Source organism: Papio anubis, chromosome 15 (assembly GCF_008728515.1).
Source record: "Papio anubis isolate 15944 chromosome 15, Panubis1.0, whole genome shotgun sequence".
NCBI lineage: Eukaryota > Metazoa > Chordata > Mammalia > Primates > Cercopithecidae > Papio > Papio anubis.
In genome coordinates this window covers 49,965,056-49,986,132 of record NC_044990.1, presented here as the reverse complement: position 1 = coordinate 49,986,132, position 21,077 = coordinate 49,965,056, and the positions used below count along the sequence as shown (strand labels likewise).

At 33.0% G+C, this 21,077-nt stretch overlaps 1 protein-coding gene across 2 annotated transcripts in view; it reads left to right on the top strand.

Moving 5' to 3' along the window:
- DACH1 (dachshund family transcription factor 1) overlaps nt 1–21,077 on the top strand; it is a 435,501-nt gene that overhangs the window by 290,673 nt on the left and 123,751 nt on the right. Inside the window, exons 4-5 of one of the 2 annotated variants that reach the window (XM_017951299.3) lie at nt 7,403–7,558; nt 7,963–8,135. In XM_017951299.3, the coding sequence (XP_017806788.1) occupies nt 7,403–7,558; nt 7,963–8,135 (329 nt within the window). The remainder of the gene's footprint in view (nt 1–7,402; nt 7,559–7,962; nt 8,136–21,077) is intronic. The other variant, XM_017951301.3, reaches the window with a different exon arrangement.

The following is a 21,077-nucleotide window of genomic DNA, read 5'->3' as shown; positions in this document are numbered from 1 at the left end:
AAAAGCTTTAAATTTCAACACAAATAATTGGAAACTGATGGTATTGTATAAAATCATGAAAATTAAAACTTATTTTAACTTGCCATGGGCAACATTTGTATATGAGCATAAAAATATTAATAATATATACCTTGACATTGATTACTCCACTAACAATATATAAAATATAACTCACCATTTTATTGAATGTGATTATAAATCTATAGGGAAATTACAATATCCTTAGAAAAAGAATTTCTATTTCATTGGTTTGCCTAATAGAAGAATAATTTGATGAAGTAAAGTTAGAAAAAGTAGAAATTCATTAACATTGGCAATAAGAAAGGCTAAAAGATGTAAAACAAAATTAACATAGATACTTTATACCAAACTGCTTTATTTTGAAGAACTGTATGAATAAGTTTTAGATAGCAAAGTGTGTACATACCTTGTGTGGTCATTTCTACATTGTCCTTTATCTGTAATCAAATTATACTTAAGTTGTAGAAATTAATCAATTTTTTTCAGTCTCATTTCCAATGACTAGAAACATTTGGCTCTTGCTTAAAATCAGCTTATAGTCTGTATTTACAAGACACCCAAATATGTAGTCAATACAAATCAATCTGGCTACTAATTTTTTCTTATACAAAAATCTATATAACTATTTACCCAGTCTGAGTCTGCGTTCGTTTGTTTTATTTTGGGATGTGGATCTATTTTCCTTGGTTAACACTTAGAGCATGGGGCTAATGAGTCCAAAGACAACGACAGCATCAAAAAAACAGTGTTTTCTGATATAATTCTCTCTCTCTTCTGCACATATAATATTTTACCTATTATCTTTATAATTCTGACCCTATTTCTTTTAGTTTGAGTTGCATCAAAACTTTCTGAAATTTACTATGACATAAGGAAAAATACATGAAAAATTGTTACTTATACATTGAAATTATTTTAATAAATTTTATGAGTTCCAAAATGAAAGCTATTTAAAATTGAAACCATTGTCTATTTTAAGTTTCCTAACGCTATTTTTGTGTTTCATAATTATCCAAAGTTTGTCAGGATAAAAAAAGCCATTGTTTTTAGTAATGTCTGCCTGTTCGTTAAGTATCGTTTCATCTTACGTTAGTCACTTGGATATCAGATTTTATTTTATGGTTTGTTTCCCATTTTCTTTAGTTCAACAATCATTGGCCATAGGAAACATTATTCAGCCAAAACTTAAAAATAAGCAGTTCTAGTTTCGATTAATTTGTGTGTACTTTGTACAACTTCACTTATTGTTACTTTCAGCACCATTGTGGAGTATATAGGGCAATAGCAATATCTTAAGAAGGTGAAGAAATTTAGAATTAACAAAGTTTTGATGAGTCCAAGAACACTAATAGCATCAGTATTATGTTATAAACAATGCATGTAAAATGAAACATATCGAAACAGCTCTGCTTTCCAAAAAAAAAAAAAAAAAAAAAAAAAACATCATAGGGAAGACAAAAGTCCCCTTGTATGTCTAGAGTTTCACATTCCTAATTAACTATATCTGACATCCAAGTAACACAGGGTAAGATTTAGTGAGTGATAGATAACTAAAGAAAAAATATCTAATTATTTATGGGAAAGTGACATATTTTCCTAAATGATATATTTATAGGTAATGGGGCAGTTAGAATTTATAACAACATTATTTTTCTCTCAAGAAAAAAATAATTTGATGTAAGAATATTAAGCCAAGCAGAATTGGTTACATGAAAGCCAGCCAGTTCTTTTTTTTTTTTTTTTTTTTTTTTCCCAGAACCTCCAAATCAAACATGATACATGTGCTGACCTACTCTGCGGACATTATTTTGCAATACCAGTTAGGAGGCACTTGTGGCATTTTCTTTGCTAAACCACTACACTTAAAACAGGAACATTTTAAACTGTTTCCCTAATTAATTATACCCCTAGAAGATTTATTCTTTTCTCATTTTAGCGTGATGAAGTCAAACCAAAGCATCAGGAGATTTCAGTGTTTTTATATCCTAGAGTAGATCAACTGGGATTAGATAGTTATCCAAAAGAATATTTAAAGACTATATTACAATAACTTTCATGAAAGGACTGTTTCCGCAACTCATGCAAAATACTAGCATTACTGCTGACATTTTATATCATTTTGTTAATAGAGTGAACTTAATCCACTGAAAGATAATAACTTGTTTATTCTCTCACCTACCTCTGAACTAACAGCTGAACATCTGTAGCACCTGTGACTAGTATTTACTTTTATTTAGAAGTTTTGTTTTCATTGTTAAGATGGAGTTGACATCTTTCTAAGTGGTCTCCAATGGTATGGAGTAAATGCCTGCTCTTGCCGTCATTTTCATTGTAAGCGAATCTTGACAATGTCAGGTTCCCGTCACAATATATCAGTGTCACTCAATAAGCAGTGGTGTGACCGTTAGTCCCTTTGAGATTTGCCTCCTTTATCAGGGTCAGCCTGTGGGAAAATCTTAACAAATAGTTACATGTCACCTAGGTATAAGTGATAGTAATACAGTAGTTAAATATACTTTTACTATTTTAATGCATGGTAATTTAAAAGGCATTTACATTTTACAGATCACTTTAGTTTTGTGTTTGATTACTTCATGTGTTTTCTATCTAAAATGCATAGAAATACTGTGGATTTCTCTTTGGGAACCTGTTTCTCATTGGATATATTTAGGAATGAAATGAACAAATTCATGAATATACGTAATTATTTGGACTAAGACTATAATTGGTGCTACGCATACACACGCTCAAAATTGTTACTGTGTTTTTAGTAAAGAGAAACTAACAATATCTTTCTCCAAAACATTTTTCATTCCCTTTCCTACCTAAAAATTGTGCTTCCCGTTATTTCTCTTTATTCTTTCCCTTCATTTCAGTTTATTTACAAGAACCAGTTACTAAAATTTGATTTATAATATAGCCATATTTGTAGTCCATTTTCTTGCATATGTTTATGTAACAGGATATTAAATAAAATTTTTCCTGTGGTCGCCAACAAAAAAAAGGTGTCAGGTACTCCTGATTTCAAAAAAGTAAAAAACAATTGGTACTTATTAATAGCAACTGAATCAGTATTGCTGTCTTAACTATCACTCCAGACTTCATGGACAACCACCTTCTTCCTTTATAAGAATAGGCCACGCTCATTTATGAACATTCATTTATAAGATGGGATTTGAAGAGGTCATTCTTTTGAAAGGACAGCAACTTGTAGGTATGGCTGTGGTTTAATAATTCCTGTTTGAGCATGCTTCCTCACAGAGAAGGTCAAGGGAGGAGAATTCCAAGATAATTACTCAAGGATTGCAGATGCTTCCACCTCATTTGGTAGCTGGATTTCTGCTTAAGTGTGAACTGCTGATTGGGAGCAGGGGTTGGAGGTGGTGGCAAAGAATTGAGGAGAAGGGAGCAGGCTGGAGAAAGTGGACATCAGAACAAGAGGACCTACACCAGGAGGAGGACCTTAGTATCAAGAGGCAGTTTAGGGAGTTTAGGGAGCTTAGAGGATCATGAAGCTGGAGGAGATTCTACTGTGAGGGACTTGTGCAGTTAGGAGTTTCCCCAGTAAGGATTACCTTAAAGGATCAGACATTACCACCATGGAAATATTTAGATTTAGGCCTCTACCACTTGGAAGATGTCAGTTGCCTAAAGGCGTAGCCACAGAAGTTGCAGTGCAGGGGAAATTTAAGCAGGAACCATTTAAGCAGAGACGTTTATCCTACTACCCAGAAGAAAGAGAGGAGGAAGACAGGATGGTTGAAAAGCTGAGCAAGCCTCTGTCTTCCAGATACCGAGACTCTAGAAATGGCTAATGCTAGTGGGGATGGGGAAGCAGCGATGACAGTTAACTAGAATGGATTTATTTATTTATTTATTTATTTATTTATTTATTTATGTGTTTATTTATTTATTTTTGAGACGGAGTCTCGCTCTATCGCCCAGGCTGGAGTGCAGTGGCGCGATCTCAGCTCACTGCAAGCTCCGCCTCCCGGGTTCACGCCCTTCTGCTGCCTCAGCCCCCCCGAGTAACTGGGACTACAGGCTTCCGCCACTACGTCCGTCCAATTTTTTGTATTTTTAGTAGAAACGGAGTTTCACTGTGTTAGCCAGGATGGTCTCGATCTCCTGACCTTGTGATCCGTCCCCCTCGGCCTCACAAAGTGCTGGAATTGGAGGCATGAGCCACCACGCCCGGCCTAGAATAGATTTATTATACTCAAAATCTGCTCAAGGCTCTTAAGGGGTAGAATAGGGAATCTTGACAAAGCTTTTTTGAAGGCAGTAATTAGAGGAAAACGAAAACCATTTTATATTTGTAACTCATCGTTTCTGACTATTCAGTAATCTGGTACCCTTAGAGTAGGGTATCACAATTTAAGGATATATTTCTGCATTTCGAACCTGGTCCATCATAAAATATGTATCATAAAATGCAGTAAAAATATCAAGTGAGGGTGAGCCAAGGGAAATAGTCTGAGTCCATGAAGACTAAGACATTACATCAAACTTATTTTTCAGAAGCTTTGTTTTAATGTTGGAATGGGGAGGGACTAAGCGGGGAGAGGACCTCCCACACCTAGTCCTTACAGATTTGAATTTCAGTTACACTAAATCTTGACATAACCTTGCTTGTCCCATCTTTTACACAAAAGAAAAACTAAACACACACAGTCACTCTTTATATATAAATTACATATATTTAAATATGTAGGTATTAGTATATTTTTAATACCAGTAAGTCAATTTTTCTGTTTCTGTCTTCCCCTGCCAAGTATTAGAAGTTTCTTATATATCGAATCTGCTGCTGTTTCTTGCGGTCTTCATAGTAAATATGAACTTTAAAGTATTTATGTGTGTATATATATATTGTGTGTGTAAGCATAGTACATATATGCTGGTTTATATCGTGCTATATGTTGGCTTAAAACAAAATTGTGAAATATGCACTTAATAACTATGGGCATGTCTTGTTCTGAAGTGGCCTATTTTCAATTCTTATTTATTCATGCTAATAGAGGAAAAGGATGTTATAAATAATGCAAAAATCACTTACAGCTGACTTGGTTATATATTGTATATTTTTCATCAGACTTAGTTTCTTAATTGTTTGCTCTATTTATTACCCAAATGAGCTAACATCATGAGTATTTAACAAATGATGATTGGCGGAGATGGCTAGAAGCATTCTATGTATCGCAAAAATCTAATATAGCATTAGAAACTTACTAGAGAAAATTCACATATGAATGCTTGATATTTACCTGTGCACAAGGGACTGATATCTGTGATGCAAAAACAGATGTGAAAATGAATAGTGTTTTGTCTGTAGTTTGTTTCCAGAGTGATTTAATCAGAATTTTAAGATAATATTTTACACCTTAATAATGTGAAAAATAGAGTTATTGTGCATCTCTACTGATATAAGTGAAATTTAAATATATTTGCAGAAATAACTATTTCCCATTTATTTATTTATCCTGGCAATAAGGACTTCAATAAAAGAGGACATTAGTTTAAGTGAACAGAAAAACAAAAGTAGATTATAGGTGTAAATGGAGCTCAAACTGAATCCAAAATAATGAATGTCTATTTTTCCACTCCATATTTTAGTTAATTATCCTCAAATATGCAATCTACTATGAATATGTAATGGTTACATTTGTTGAAAATTTAAATGAAGTATAAAATATAGAGAAAATTACTTATTATTTCTTACTTTCCAGCACAATTTTTATATTAAAATAATATTTATTCCAAAGCATGATTTCTATATCCCGATAGTCAGTTTTAACTGATAACATACAAGGTAAAATCAATGCTGAATCATAACATTTGACCAAATCAAATCCCACAGATTTTGGGAATTAAGCCTGCAATAAAAAATTGCATGTACTTTAATAAAGGCAATGTAAAGAGAAGATGTTTACAATGTTTTATAATAATAATCTCTTGATAGCATACATTTGAAAAATTCATCTATTTATAGTTCTTGCATGTTTGACTAGTACCTTAGAATAAGTGTCAAAAAAGTTATGAGAACAGAAATAAGGTGTATAAATTTGTGAATATGAAAAGAACTTTTATATCACAGTGTAGGAGCAAGCTGGAGAAATTTCATTTATGTGAGTCGTTTCTGCATGAAGCTATAAACTTTTTTTAAACCAAAAGCTGTCATGGTTTCTTGTAAAATAATAAAGATAATAAAGATATCCATTTTAATTGATTCTTTTCATTGTTTAATAAAATTGCTTTGTTTGATTGCTGAAGAATTTGAATTGAGTTTTCATTACCCACTTCTGAACAATTTACTCTAAGATCCAGACAGTATTGAGCTAATGAGTTTGAATTTATATTGAACCTTAACTGTCTTCATGAAGTAAATGGAAAAAAATCATGGCAGTAACTAAGTATTCTTCATTAAGAACTATGTCGTAGAGATTTTACAATGAGGCTTTTAGCAGAGTTAAAGCATTAAATTGGAGTTTTACCAACTCTGCTGTTTCTATGCATATTATATGAAAATATGGTTTCTTTTTTTAAGAAATAAAAAAGTCATGAGCTAATAGAGATATTACAGAAATTTCCTCTAAGTGGATAGTTTGTATTTTCAACAGATTCAGTTAAGGAATAAATTAATATTGAATTAATTTAATTTGAGAGCACATTGAAATTGAAATGATTTATAAACACCTTCCAAGGAGTATTCTAATAAGGTATTTCGTGAACTTTTAAAATCCAAGGAATTGCCACCAATATTGAAATGCAGGTCCTCAGTTAAGTGACATTGACATGGAGACATAAATGTATGTTTCTCTTTATTGAAAACAAGTGATGTATTTATTCATACAAACATGCATGCATATTTAATTGTTGCTTTGGCATTATATTCTATAAAGTGATCTTTTGTGTTCTCTGTACAATGTCTAACCAAGCTGGACATTTAATGGCTCCATTTTTAGGATTTGCTGTGTAATGAAGTTAGGCACTTTATTTGATGCCTAGGATGTCATTTACTACAAGGATAACTTTGCATTCTATAAATATTAGTGTGTTTCAATTCCAAGGAGTAATTAATTATCTAGTTAATATAATAGAGACAATTTAATATTAAGCTGGATAGCCAACACAGTATTAGACTCCACCACTAGGTTAAATGTTGCAGAAATATTATTGTTTAAAATTTTGAGATCCTATATAAGAAACAGAAAATCAAAAAGAATGTGCAGCTTAGGGGAAATTTACTTACCTCAGCTTATTTCCCTAGAAATCAGTTTTCCAACTCCAAATGTGATATATTTTTTAAAACGTCATTTTAAATTAGTCGTTTTAAGATTTGGAATAATATTATATCCAAGTAATTTATATTCATTCCCCACAGGCAGCAGTGATGGTTCCTGGGATAAGGAAACACTGCCCTCTTCCCCATCCCAGGGACCTCAGGCCTCTGTAACCCAGCCCCGCTTGCCTGGAGCACGTAGCCTTCCACTTAGTCATCCTCTCAACCATCTTCAGCAGAGCCACCTTCTGCCAAATGGTACGATGGCATTTTTTAGCATTAAAAAATCGTAGTTTTAAAAATTGTAATTATCAGTTGGCAAAATAAGACATAATACAGAGATATACTATATTTACATAACTAATTGGGATAAGTTAAAGAACACCCTAGTATTTTAAGCAAGATTCAGACTGATTACAGGAATAATATAGCAAAGAATTGACCATTTGTATTAAACACAGGAAAAGTTAGGAAATGAAAAACCATGTGACCAAACCAAATAGCTATAAGCCTAGTTTCCCTGAGTAGTGAGTGAAATTTTTGCATACGAAGAGGAAAAATATTTTTTCTTTGACTATCATTATTAGAAAACTTTTGAATGTTTCAATTTTTAATGATTTATGCCCTCCAGAGCAATGATGATATATGTGCATTTTTTATAGGACTGGAACTTCCTTTTATGATGATGCCCCACCCCCTAATTCCTGTCAGCCTACCTCCAGCGTCTGTCACCATGGCAATGAGCCAGATGAACCACCTCAGCACCATTGCAAATATGGCGGCAGCAGCACAAGTTCAGAGTCCCCCATCCAGAGTGGAGACATCAGTTATTAAGGTAATTCTTTTTTTATACAATTATTTTGGCATGTTCATCTTAAGCCACCATCTCTTAATCCATTTTTCTTATTCCATAAGTACATTTGAACTCTAAAAAGCTAAGTGATAGTAAATAGATTATTTAAAGAGTAGCAAGTGGCCCCAGGGGCACACTACTTACTTAGGCAGGCTAGGGTTGCTTTAAATTCTCTATATATCTATTAAGATAGAGAAAAACATAGGACATTAAATGTTATAGTTCAAATTGTCTGTGTTCTTACATGGGTAGTTGTGTGTATGTGTGTGTGGTGTTATGAGCATTTATGTGAGGAGAATCAGAAGACCAGAAGGGATAAATTCTGCCACTTTCTAGCTCTGTCACCTTAGACATGTAATTCAATCTTCCTGATTCTAGTAAATACCTAATAAAGGCATAATCTAGTGTGGATTATTTTGTAAAAACTAAATGAAGTAATAAAATTGGAAGTTTCCACACATTCAAAAATACACTAAATTGAAGGTAACATTATTGTTATATAAACTTCATATGTGCATATATACACAATTCTATCTCCTCTATCCCTGTGTATCTGTGTGTGTATGTGTGTGAATTGTATGAGTTTATATATATATATATATATATGTATATATAATCTTTTTCCTTTATATTATTTTAAAATGTGTACTTAAATCAAAATATTTTAAGTGCATTGTCTGATTGGCCAAGGAGTAAGAAATAACAAAAAATTAAGAATAGATTATTGATTTTTAAACTAAGTAAAAGATATTTTATGCTTCATGATCATTATTTGACATTACAATTATCCCATTTTTCTGAATACAATACACTTAAATTTTAGGGTAGCCTCTGGAGCACATCTTATATAAAAGGCCCTGTTACTACTTACATACAATGTTGAGTAATACACAAATAGGAATTTTTCTCATGTTAAAGGCTCTAAAAACAAAGATATGTCCCAGATGCTTTGAGCAGTTACTGTAGTATCAATACCAGAGGAAAAATAACCCGAAGTCTCACAGAAGACCCGGATCAACTACTCAAAGATCGCCACCTGACAGAACGCCAGTGAGTGCCACATTGATCTCAGCCAAGGAACTGATTAAAAAAAAAAAAAAAAAAAAAAGACCTTTGAAAACTCTTCTGTAAAAGGGAAATTGTTACCAGATTATTCAATAAGCAAGATATCACTGTATTGTTTGATTTATGATGATGTTTGGTAATAGGTATTATTGAGAATTAAGAACTCTGATTGCCTCGCTCATTAAAGTTATCTAGAAGAGGAGTTTGGCTGAGGGAAAAAGCCATTTAAGTCTACTCATCATCGTACTCAATGGCTACTTTAAGCAAATGTTACAGGGTACTAAGTATTAATTTATACGATGTGATTATTCTCATTAAAAATATCTGGTTGTGATTACTATAATCATCTCATAATATTAATTATGTAATTTTTACTTTCAAAACTGGTAACTAACATCTCTCATTTAGGTAAGATTTACATTAATAAATAAGGCAAGCATATGATAGAAGAGCAGATTTTAGCAAGTCATAATGGGTGTCTAAGTTATGACCTGTAGCTAATATTTGCATGAGGAATGGCTTACTTATTCCTGCATCCAAAAACCTTTATTTATATCAGGATACTTAATTTATTTTATTTTGCAATATACATATATTTTTAAAAATAGTTTGCTACTTGTTAATTAGAATACTTGGGGGAACTCCTTTTAATACATCCTTGGTTGTCAAAGTTTCGATAAGCAGGAGGAAGAAGTTGAGTTTCCTCTGGGAGAAGTCTACGGAAAATAATTTGGGACTCAATGATTGGGAAGTCAGAAACATTCCTGTGTTTTCTTAGATTAAATTTAGGAATGGAAAGGAGGGGGGTATATGAAGAAAGGAAGAAAATACACAAAAAGAGAAGAAAATGAGGTCGCTTTATGTTTTGAAACATGTGCCAACGCCTACTAAGTCATAGAGATATCTCACTTCGTCTCTTGTTGCAAATCTTTTCAGAAACTTGGTTACATGCGGATTAAAGGGAGTTGTGGATTTTGAATGTGTTGATGTAAATGGTAGTAGTAGCAGCCAAATAGGGAACAATGGCTGTAATTAAGAATGATTATAGAAAGTAAAATCTGATAGTTTTTATTGCCAACATCAAAGTGAAGTTCAGTTGGCTGTTGTGGAAGGGCAGAAAGGCCCATTTTTATCATGGCACCCTTATTTTGTGAGACAGGCCATTCGCATAGCTTCAAGTTTGATGATGACAGGTAAAGATTACTGAAAGTAAACACATTTTAAGAAAGGCAGGAGATGATTCTAACAGTTTTAGATGCTTAAAGGCATCCACATAACCTGATAAAAATCAAGTGAGTGTCCTCAGAGAATAAGCGTGAGGAATAGGTCCTCTAAGAAGTTCTAAGTATTAGAGAGAACAAGTTAACAAATCAATCTGTCTAAATGTATATATTGGTTGACTGTGTAGTTCAGGCAGAGTTTAGTAAACTCACTTAATAGATGTTAATTAAGTTTAGTTTTGGGGAAGTTTTTATTTTCCTCAAATAAAATAGTAGACTCTTACATCCCCTGTAACAGCATTGGACACATGTGGGTAACTAGAATAGGGACTACACATTGGTTTGCCTGGGAAGATTCTATTAATAAGTGTGAAGGTCTGTTGCAAGTGAAGTGTTAAATATCAAAGAAGACTGAGCCCATATCTCGCAATTATAAAGCAACTGGAGAAATAGCCTTTAAAGAGAAAATAGAACTTTGAGAGATGTTCTAAAAGTTGGAATATACTGTTTACATTTTTTGAGAGTAATGACAAGACTTAAAACTGAACCTAAATGCAAATGGCAATAAGAATTTGTAGGACAAAAGAGAAGCAAAAATATAGGTTTCGGAGTTACATATTTTAAAGTATTCTTTGTTTAGCTGTTTCTATGAAGTGAAGGAGCTCCAAAATTTTTTTCATAACATATCTTCAATGCCAGGACATTAAATGGAGCAGGGTCTGAATCCCCAAGCTTCCAATGTTGGGTGAAATCTATTCTGCTGCTGGTTTTTATGACATGTGAGTTAAGAATGGTTTTGCATTTTTAAGTGGTTGTAAAAAAATAGAAAGAAAAATATTTCATGACACATGAGAATTATATGAAATTCAAAATGTAGTGTTGGTAAATAAAGTTTTGCTGGGGATACAGCCACATCTAAAGTTATGTAATGTCTATGGCTATTTTCACGTACAATGACAGAGTGGATTAAAATACTTGCTATTTAGTCTTTTACCAAAAAGGCTTGTCGATACCTGTGTTAGACCTCTGATTAACCCAAACCCACGTGAATCTCAGACTATGGAAAAGTGAAGCAGCTCAAACTAAACTGTCAAACACAACAGAACCAAGTAGAAAAAAATAAAATAAAATAATTGAGAATTTACGGTTGAATTAAATGCACTGAGGAAAAGAAAACTAGATAGATGAAGACTTTCCCACTATGGCATTGTTATTTGCTTTACATGCAAGTGTCCATGAAAGAGTCTGGTCTGCTAAAGTACTAAACTTAGACTTTCTATGGCTGGTTGTATTGAGTATAATCAAGATTATTTTGAGGAGGAAATTTACTTATACTCTTTAGACAATAATAATTCTAATTAAAATTCCCAGATGTGTGGATATATGCACAATTCCCCCTCCTCTCTCTAACTCCCTAAATATCTGCAGAGATATATTAAATAATTACAAATTGTACCTGTATTAATTTCTTATGTGTCAGTGATGCCCATATACTTTTTCTGTTTAGCATTCATAGAACATCAAGCAACTTAGACTTGAGATGTTATGTAATTCAGCTTCCCCCATAATGGAGAAATAATTCCCACATCCTTCTTACTCATTTTCATATATCTAAGCTTTTGTAGGATGCTTAATCTATTTTCAGCAAATTTAAGAGTGAGAAGTATATTCATTAATCAAATTAAAATTTGCATCTCAATAGCTTCTACCTTAACTTGGTTATATTTTATTGGAAGAAAACTGTCTGCTAATTCTTCAGGGTTCTAGCCATTTCAATATTTAAGCCCTCTGGTTCGGTACCTATAGTGTTTCTGTTTTCTAGGCCAATTATTCTAATTTGTTCTGACTATTCATCTTTTTGGTTGCCTTCTTTTTATTGAAGTTACCCTCTATCCCACCATCCTCTAGAATTGAATTGTGCAATGAAGAGACACTAGACATCAACCTCAATTTGGACAATAATCTATAAATCTAGTCATAGTTCTTAAGATTTTGTTTGGTAGCTGAATGTCTGACTCAGTAAATTTCTTGCCTTTCTGACATAAAATTCTGTTAAGCCAGTTTTTCTTCATCTTTTATTTGTGTTAGGAATTTTTATTTATCCACATTAAGTTTTTTAATTTCCATTCCGTTGATTTAGGGTCTTTAGATACTTTGGAGTATTAACATCCCAAACTATCACATTAGCTATTTATGCCACCTTTGTATCATTTCCAAATTTTAAAAGGATGTATTCCTTTATTACTTTAAATGATTGAGTAAAATAAACAATATAAATCAAGAGATCAATTTCTCTTATCATTGGAGAATTCCTAATAGGTTGAAATGTTCTATTAATTGATTATCTTAGGTATCATTCATTATGTTACCCAAAATTCTCCCGAATGAATCAATATTTTTCTCAGTTTTTATTTAATAAATTCACAATGTTGTAACGATTTTGAAAAGAGCATCCTTGCTGAAATAGAAGTAATATTGAAAGGAAGAAAGGCAGCATATTTTAGTTATTTAAAGCATGTGTTCTGAAAAAAGACTACTTGGATTTGCATTTCAACTTTATCACCTCCAACCAGTGTGACCATAGACAAATTATTTAATATATTTGTATTTGTATGTAATAACAATACTACCCCATTAGGTTGTCATAATGATTAAATTACTATTTATATAATCTTTGGAAGTCTTTCTATACTGACATGATTTTCATGTTATTACTATTTTGTTTTCTCTCCAAGTATCCAAAATCATTTGTTTAAAAGTAAGTTCTAGAATTTTGCAGGGAATCCCTGTCAAGCTTGTGAAATATAGTCATAATTCTATGATGAGACCTCTGTCTCTCTGACTGTCTCTTTTTTTTGGTTCTGCTCATTTTACCTAATAAAAATTTTATACATGACTTTATTTTAGTCAAGGACTTTTGGGGTTTGTAGTGCGTTGTATGCAAAGCAGATTTTTAAATGCATTTTAAGATTTTTTTCAGAGATAATGTAGAATTGTTTTTGAGAAATATGACAACATTCAAAGTACACTGCATTGTTAGATACACATCTTTCTTCCTATGACACATTACAGTTTTCTGAAAATAGGGAATATGACTTAAATTTGTCAATTTTCTTTGCTGATCTGTTATGTGTCTCTGTGTGTGTCTCTGTGTGTGTGAGAGAGAGACTTTGTGACGTTCTCATTTAAAGAATTAAACATTGAAAAATGCAATTTATAATTGTACTCATACTTTAAAGTAAGTTCTTAAAATACTATATTAAGAAATAGGACATTACTTGCATGAAGTTTAAAATGTGAAAAGATTATAAAAACTACAACCAGAGTGACCTAATTCACAAAGTAGAGTGAATCTTAGAGCAATGTGACATTATATACTTTGTTTGTTTTTAGTTACAGAATCATTTATTCTTTTTTTTTTTTTTTTTTTTTTTTTTTTTTTTTGAGACGGAGTCTCGCTCTGTAGCCCAGGCTGGAGTGCAGTGGCCGGATCTCAGCTCACTGCAAGCTCCGCCTCCCGGGTTCACGCCATTCTCCAGCCTCAGCCTCCCGAGTAGCTGGGACTACAGGCGCCCGCCACCTCGCCCGGCTATTTTTTGTATTTCTTAGTAGAGACGGGGTTTCACTGTGTTAGCCAGGATGGTCTCGATCTCCTGACCTCGTGATCCGCCCATCTCGGCCTCCCAAAGTGCTGGGATTACAGGCTTGAGCCACCGGGCCCGGCCCAGAATCATTTATTCTTTGTACAAACATAAACATCTCCGAGTGTATGCAGCACTTTTAGACATAAAGTTTTTTCCCAAAAATTTGTTTAATTTTACTTGGTTTTAAAAAATAATTATGTTCTCTTTAGGTTTATTTGAATATTAATATTAAATATGAAAAAAAGATGTTAACCTAAAAAAGAAAGTATTATAACACAACCACCACTAATAAAACATCCAGACCTTGAAATACATCACATGTTTAAATTCATGATTTTATAATAATACTGAAAAGAAACTCATTGTTCACATTTGGAGAATTTTGGGGGAACTGATGTTTATAAAGGACAATAACGGCTTAAAGATAAATACTTGGACGGGATCAAGCATTTTTCCTGCCTTTTTCCATAAAAACTGATCCTAAGAATAACCAAATGATTCATGAGGTAAATTTGTGATCATAGAAACCTTCTAGAAAATAAGTGTGTAGGAAATTGCAAGCCCTAATGAAGTGATGAATTGCCGCCATGATCATCGAGGTGGCTGGCATCATAAAAGGCAACCAACCAGACATTACGCTCATTATAGAAGCATGAAACACCATCTATGAAGTAATCGTACCCCCACATCAACTTGAATCAAGCCCCCAGATGTCACTATGCAGGAAACTCAAGGGTCAAAGGAACATCCGAACGAATGAGACTCATCAAGGGAACTGCAGATGAGAGGCTCATAGTGATGGTGGCCTGTAAGAACATACGTTTGTGCCTTGCTACTTTAAACGTTGACTTTAAACATTTATCATGCAAGAGAGATTGATGCCTTTAAAGGCAGTGCTGGTCAGATCAGCACTTACCTTTTTTTCCTTGCTGTTCTTCCTTCACCTCTATATCCCTTGGCTGTAGTAAAGGAAGAAGTCCTACCTTTTAATTAAGATGCCAGTATTTATTGTCAGATGACTCTGAATTATAATTCCTGAGTCAAGATTTTATTTTGTTGCTTAAAGTAACTTTATGTTATCAAATAGCAACCTAAAAATTTACAAGGCTATGTGAATTTTCATACACACTTGGGAAAAATGTAGTTCCCTACCACCAATGAGTAAGTGCAAAAAGACAACAGGAGAATAAAGTTAAGTTGTTTCAGATTATATTAAGTTGTTTCACGGGGCCTTGCCAGTTTCATGTTTAGAAAATTTGAGTATTTTTTGAGTTCCATAATCAAAGTTTTTTTAAAAGCTATGTGCATTATTGTTTGGGGCTTCCTCAGCTATGGAATCTTGATTTAGGTCGCCTGGTCCTTAACCAGGTGTAAGCATGCTAACATCATTGACTGTCTCTTAAAAGTACTTTTAAAGCATTTTTCTGAATACAGGATTCCAATTCTGCTATTTGTCTTCTTTGCACATTTTTCCAAAACAAAGGAATTTGAACACCACTCTTTGTGTGAATGATGTTGCATTTCACTAACTACATTTACCAGGTGTGATACATGCTCCATGGGGAAAATAATTTCTGTCAGTTTTGCTTAATTTTATATAACCAGAGCCTAGATCCTGCCTGGTACATAGTAACTGTTCAGTAAATACTCATTGAACTAATGTATTTAAGCCTGAGTTTTCTTAAAGCTGAGAAATTTTGTTTATATAAAGTGATGGTCAACTTCATCAATTTTATAAATTAAAAGTTACATGAAGATAACATTTAGGCTGGGCACGGTGGCTCACACCTGTAATCCTAGCACTTTGGGCGGCCTAGGCGAGTGGAACACTTAGACCAGCCTGACCAACGTGGAGAAACCCCGTCTCTACTAAAAATACAAAAAATTAGTCAGGAGTGGTGGCAGATGCCTGTAATCCCAGTTACTCAGAGGCTGAGGCAGGAGAATTGCTTGAACGGGGAGGTGGAGTTTTCAGTGAGCCGAGACTGTGCCACTGCACTCCAGCCTGGGTGATAGAGCAAGACTCTGACTCTAAAAAACAAACAATAACAACACAAAATTTAATATTACAAATTGTCTCCCCACTTCTGTATCCTATTCAGTTAGGGAATCTCTATTGAAAAACAAAAAATGAAGAGAATTAAAAGGAGAGCAAAATAAATAAAAGGTAAATGAAATCATCCTTTAGAGAAATGAGTTGTGATTATACTTACCCTAAGAAAATATTTTAATTCAATAATATACATTTTTAAAGTGGAGAGGGGGCAGCTGAGATAATGCAATTTTAAAATGTATAATTAATCACGTGTGTAGTACTGAACATTTTACACTTTCTATTTTAGAATTTGAGTACGTTGTTTCTGAATTCTATTTTTGATTCTGAATTATCCTACAGACCAAATACTTCTTGTTCTACCCAGAGGCAAAAATGCAGCTTTTCCTTTGTTGTTCTTCTGTTACTATTAGTTTATTAGTATGACCTTTTTTTCCGTGAAAGAGTACTTCTATTAAATTTTCATTTATTATTGTGGTGAGTTTTATAAAGATGGAACTTTGCAAAAGATTGTGTTTTATTGATTAGTGAAGTTGATGCAGGACTATAAAGGAGTGTGTTGAAGTATTACTTTAAATATTCTTCCTCTCTATCCTGCTTCAGCCCCTTATTGGAGGTTAAAGGGTATTACACAAATGAAATGATAAATCCAGTTTACATAGTTTTCTTATAGACATTGAACTGCTTCTTTCTTATTATGTCTGAATAAAACTCATTATCTATTTTGTTTCAGTAATAATTATGAGATTCCCTCCTAAGCAATTCTTTATTGTCTCCATTATTCTCCATCTTATAGAATACTCTGGAAAGGCAAGCATATAAATATGATAAAAGAATTAAGCTGTTGAAGTAAATTAATTTATTGTGCAACAATGTATTCAAATCTTACTTCCTCAATGGATTTTACTTTAATGAAATTCTTCAAAGAACAATACATTAGGTTCCAAAGATTGAAATTATACATTAAGTAAAATGACTGAATATGTTGTGTGTCAATTTATAGAAAGTTTCAATTGAATAGTTAAGCTTTTAAATCATAAAAATTTGCATAAATTAAAATATTTTCTTCAAATAACAGTATTAATTGTCCTTGTATCCTTTGTTCTTGAACACAAAACTACAATTAAAGCAAAAACTAAGTTAAATGTAAATTAAATACTATATTTTACTTATACATATTTACTGAGCTTTAAATTATGCTTTTAAAATGCATTTTACATGAAGATTTTAATCTAATTTATTTTTACTTAGTATATTATATCTTTTTAAGAGTATTTTGGATGTGTAAATGAATAATGGAACAATTCATGAATTAAAGGGTTGATCACAGACAACTTTGACATTTAAGTACATTGACTAATAAAGCATTTTTCTAGTTACATGGGAAATGTTAAAATAAACAAGGAATTATTTTAATGGCATAATCATTGTTTCCAGAGATTTACGCATTAAGTATTTAAACATTTTATGAGTTAAATATCTCAGAAAAATTATATTCTCATGCTTTCCATTAGCACTACTAAGAAATCTATTATGACAGGAAAATCAGACTTGCAAAATCATTTTAGAGAGACTGATTTATTTCAAGATTGTACTTTATGTCTGTTCAACCAAACATATGCATTTATATAATTATTAAGAAAAATATTAAAATTTATTGATAGATAAGCATTGATGTGAGTGACCTTTGGAATAAAATAGAATGGTTAATTTGGAAAATTCTGTTTATAAAAATATAGCAATGCATTTTCTTAAATATACACCATGTATTTCTGTGTAATCCAAGTGTTAACAGTTAGATGTATTAGGAATTAGCTCTAAAGCTTAGACAAACTATGCTTCTATTAGAATTTCAAGAAATCAAGATTAGACTTTAAGAGTATATATCTCTGGCTATGTATGCAGTTAGCTGCAGTATTGTTTCTTAATATATTTATACAAATTATAAAGGAGTTCTACATATATAGCCTTATGAATGCATCCTCTATAATAAGTGTGTAGAGACTTCAAAACCATACAAAACTAAACTTTTGAATTATGGCTGGCTACACACAAGCCAAGATTATCCTTTGATTTGTGATTACAATGATTTAATATGAGCATATTGCCATTTGAAGCTTCTTTATAGTTTAGGGTAATTATAATTAGAAAACAGGAAGTAAGTTTTGGCATCCAGATGTGAAGTTTCTGCTCTTTTAAGTCATATACATGTTGTTGTTGTTGTTGTTGTTGTTGTTTCGTTTTGTTTTGTTTTGAGATGGAGTCTCGCTGTGTCACCCAGGCTGGAGTGCAGCGGTGCTATGTCAGCTCACTGCAAGCTCCGCCTCCCAGGTTCACGCCATTCTCCTGCCTCAGCTCCCTGAGTAGCTGGGAGGAGGCGCCCGCCACCAAGCACGGCTAATTTTTTGTATTTTTAGTAGAGACGGGCTTTCACCGTGTTAGCCAGAATGGTCTTGATCTCCTGACCTCGTGATCCGCCCGCCTTGGCCTCCCAAAGTGCTGGGATTACAGGCGTGTCACCACGCCCACCCTACATGTTTGTTTTTAAAACTGTTGGTCGTTTGTTTGCCTTAGACATTTTAAAAGCATACATGCTTCATTTAGTTAGTTTGGAAAAATAACTGCTAATACATTCGTTTTCCATGTTACCTGTGATAAAGATTTCAAAACATCTTAATCTGCAATCTGTAAAGTTAGATGCCGTCTTTCTGTAGTATCCTAGCGTGTAACAAATGCATGCATGTTATAAACTTATCTAAACAAGTTAGTTTTAAATTTTAATATCTGGGATGTGTGTGTTTGTCTTTGCCCTCCCCCCCTTGTTTTCTCTCTCCTCTCCCTATCTCTTCTCTCTGTCTCTTTCTCTCTCTCCCTTCCACTTTCCTTATTTTCATATTTGCAGTATTTCAAGTGGAAACCCCACATAACTTGAGATGGAAAATATATTGCGTGTTGCTTACGTTTACCTACATACCAATTTTGCTATTTGCAGAAAATAAAGCACTTAATTGTTAATCTCTGAATAATTACGGAAAAGGGCTAATGCTTTTTAGTGTAATACTAACAATACATCTGCCTTCTGTGGCGGTTTATTGTCTTTTACAGAAGCCTGTCAGCACATATTAGCCCTGTCCAAAAACTCTTAAAGTTCAGCAAGTAATCATTACGACAAGATTCTAATATGCATTGCAACTTTTGAGATTAAAATTTAATTGACCTCTTTTTTTCTTTTCCTTTACAATATAGTTTTGTCATGAAGTTTCTTATAGCACTTTTTTTTTTTTTTTTAATTCCATGAAATATATGTTAGGAAACCATTTTATGACATGGATTTGGGAAAAGGGCTTGGCTATTTTTTTCTGGTTATTTTCATTTTATTTGTCATTGTCTTCAAAATGAAGTCTAAGCATATCTGTTGAAGATGTTTATTGGCAATGTACACCATTGAAAAATTAAAAGAGTGTGACTAAAGTACAGCTCAATCTTGTTTCCATATTAAAATAGGGAGAGCTTTAAAAAATACTGAAATCTGGGTCCCATTTTAGTCTTAGTATATTAGTTTTCTAGGGCCACTATAATAAAGAACCAGAAACTGGGTAGCTTAAAACCACAGAAATTTATTGTCTCACATTATTGGAATCTAGAAGTCCAAAATCAAGACTTCATAAGGGCCAAGCTCCCTATGAGATTCTAGGTAGAATCCTTTGCTGTCTTTCTATAGCTTCTGCTAGCAGCTGGCAATCCTTGCTATTCCGTGGATTGAAGCTGTATAAGTTTAATCGCTTCCTCTATGGTCACATGACATTCTTCCCTCCTATCTTCACATCTACTTCTAAGGACACGAATCACGTGGGATTAAAAGCCACCCTAATCCAGTATGTTCTCATCTTAACTAATTATGTCTGCAAAGACTCAGTTTTCAAATACATTCATATTGATAGGGACCAAAGGTTAGGGCTTCAACAAATCTTTTTGGGGGACACAATTAAGCCATAATCCTCAGTAAACCAGAATCTCTGGGAGTGAAACTGAAGCATAAGCACATTTAAGAACATGCCAGGTGATTCTGATGTGCAGCCGGATTTCAAACCATCACGGTGCTGATGGAATCACTTTGACCAAAGATGAGCATGATCATCATTCTCACTGTCAGTACAAAGCCTGGAGCCTCCTCTTTGTTTTCCATATTAAGTTAACGTTGACATTTTGGAAATATTAGCCTCCTACAGGCCAATTACATTTTAGATTTTTTTACCTCTATTTCATATTTGCATATCTTCACCCTAATAAGGAATAGTGTACTTATTATTTATAAGTACATTATACATCTACATACTTTATGTAGTTTTCTTCCACACTTTTTACTATTTATTAATTATTGCAAAGGCATCAAGACTTGTGTCTGTTAATAACTGATGGTATAAATATTTTGCTGCTCAAAGTAGAAAATGTTCACCAATGGGTACCTTCTTTCTTAATCTGTAATTCCATTTATAATAGCTAATTGGAGACATTTATATAATCTACTTACAGATTTGTCTAATGGAGAATGCACAGAACTTGGAGAGGGAGGTATGGAATGACACAAGAGTGTTGATATAAAATAGAGTATCAGAAAACACAGTACCAAATTTCCTTGGGACATAATTGATACATGTTTCATAAATGTGCCCTTAATACATTTGTGTGGTTGAGTTGAAGCTAGATGTGGTAGGTACTCTGAGAATTATTTAAACCAAAGAAAAATATTCCAATATTAAATAATAATCCATTTCCGTGATGCCTTAAAATGTGACTGAGTATGTCCAGAGCAGTGCCAGGATGGAATACCTGTTACAAATTCCTCTGGTATTATTATTATGGTCAGTCATGTTGATAATGTGTTTATTACATGATCTTTAGATACTTACGGAAACACGGGAATATATTTAAAGATTTCTTC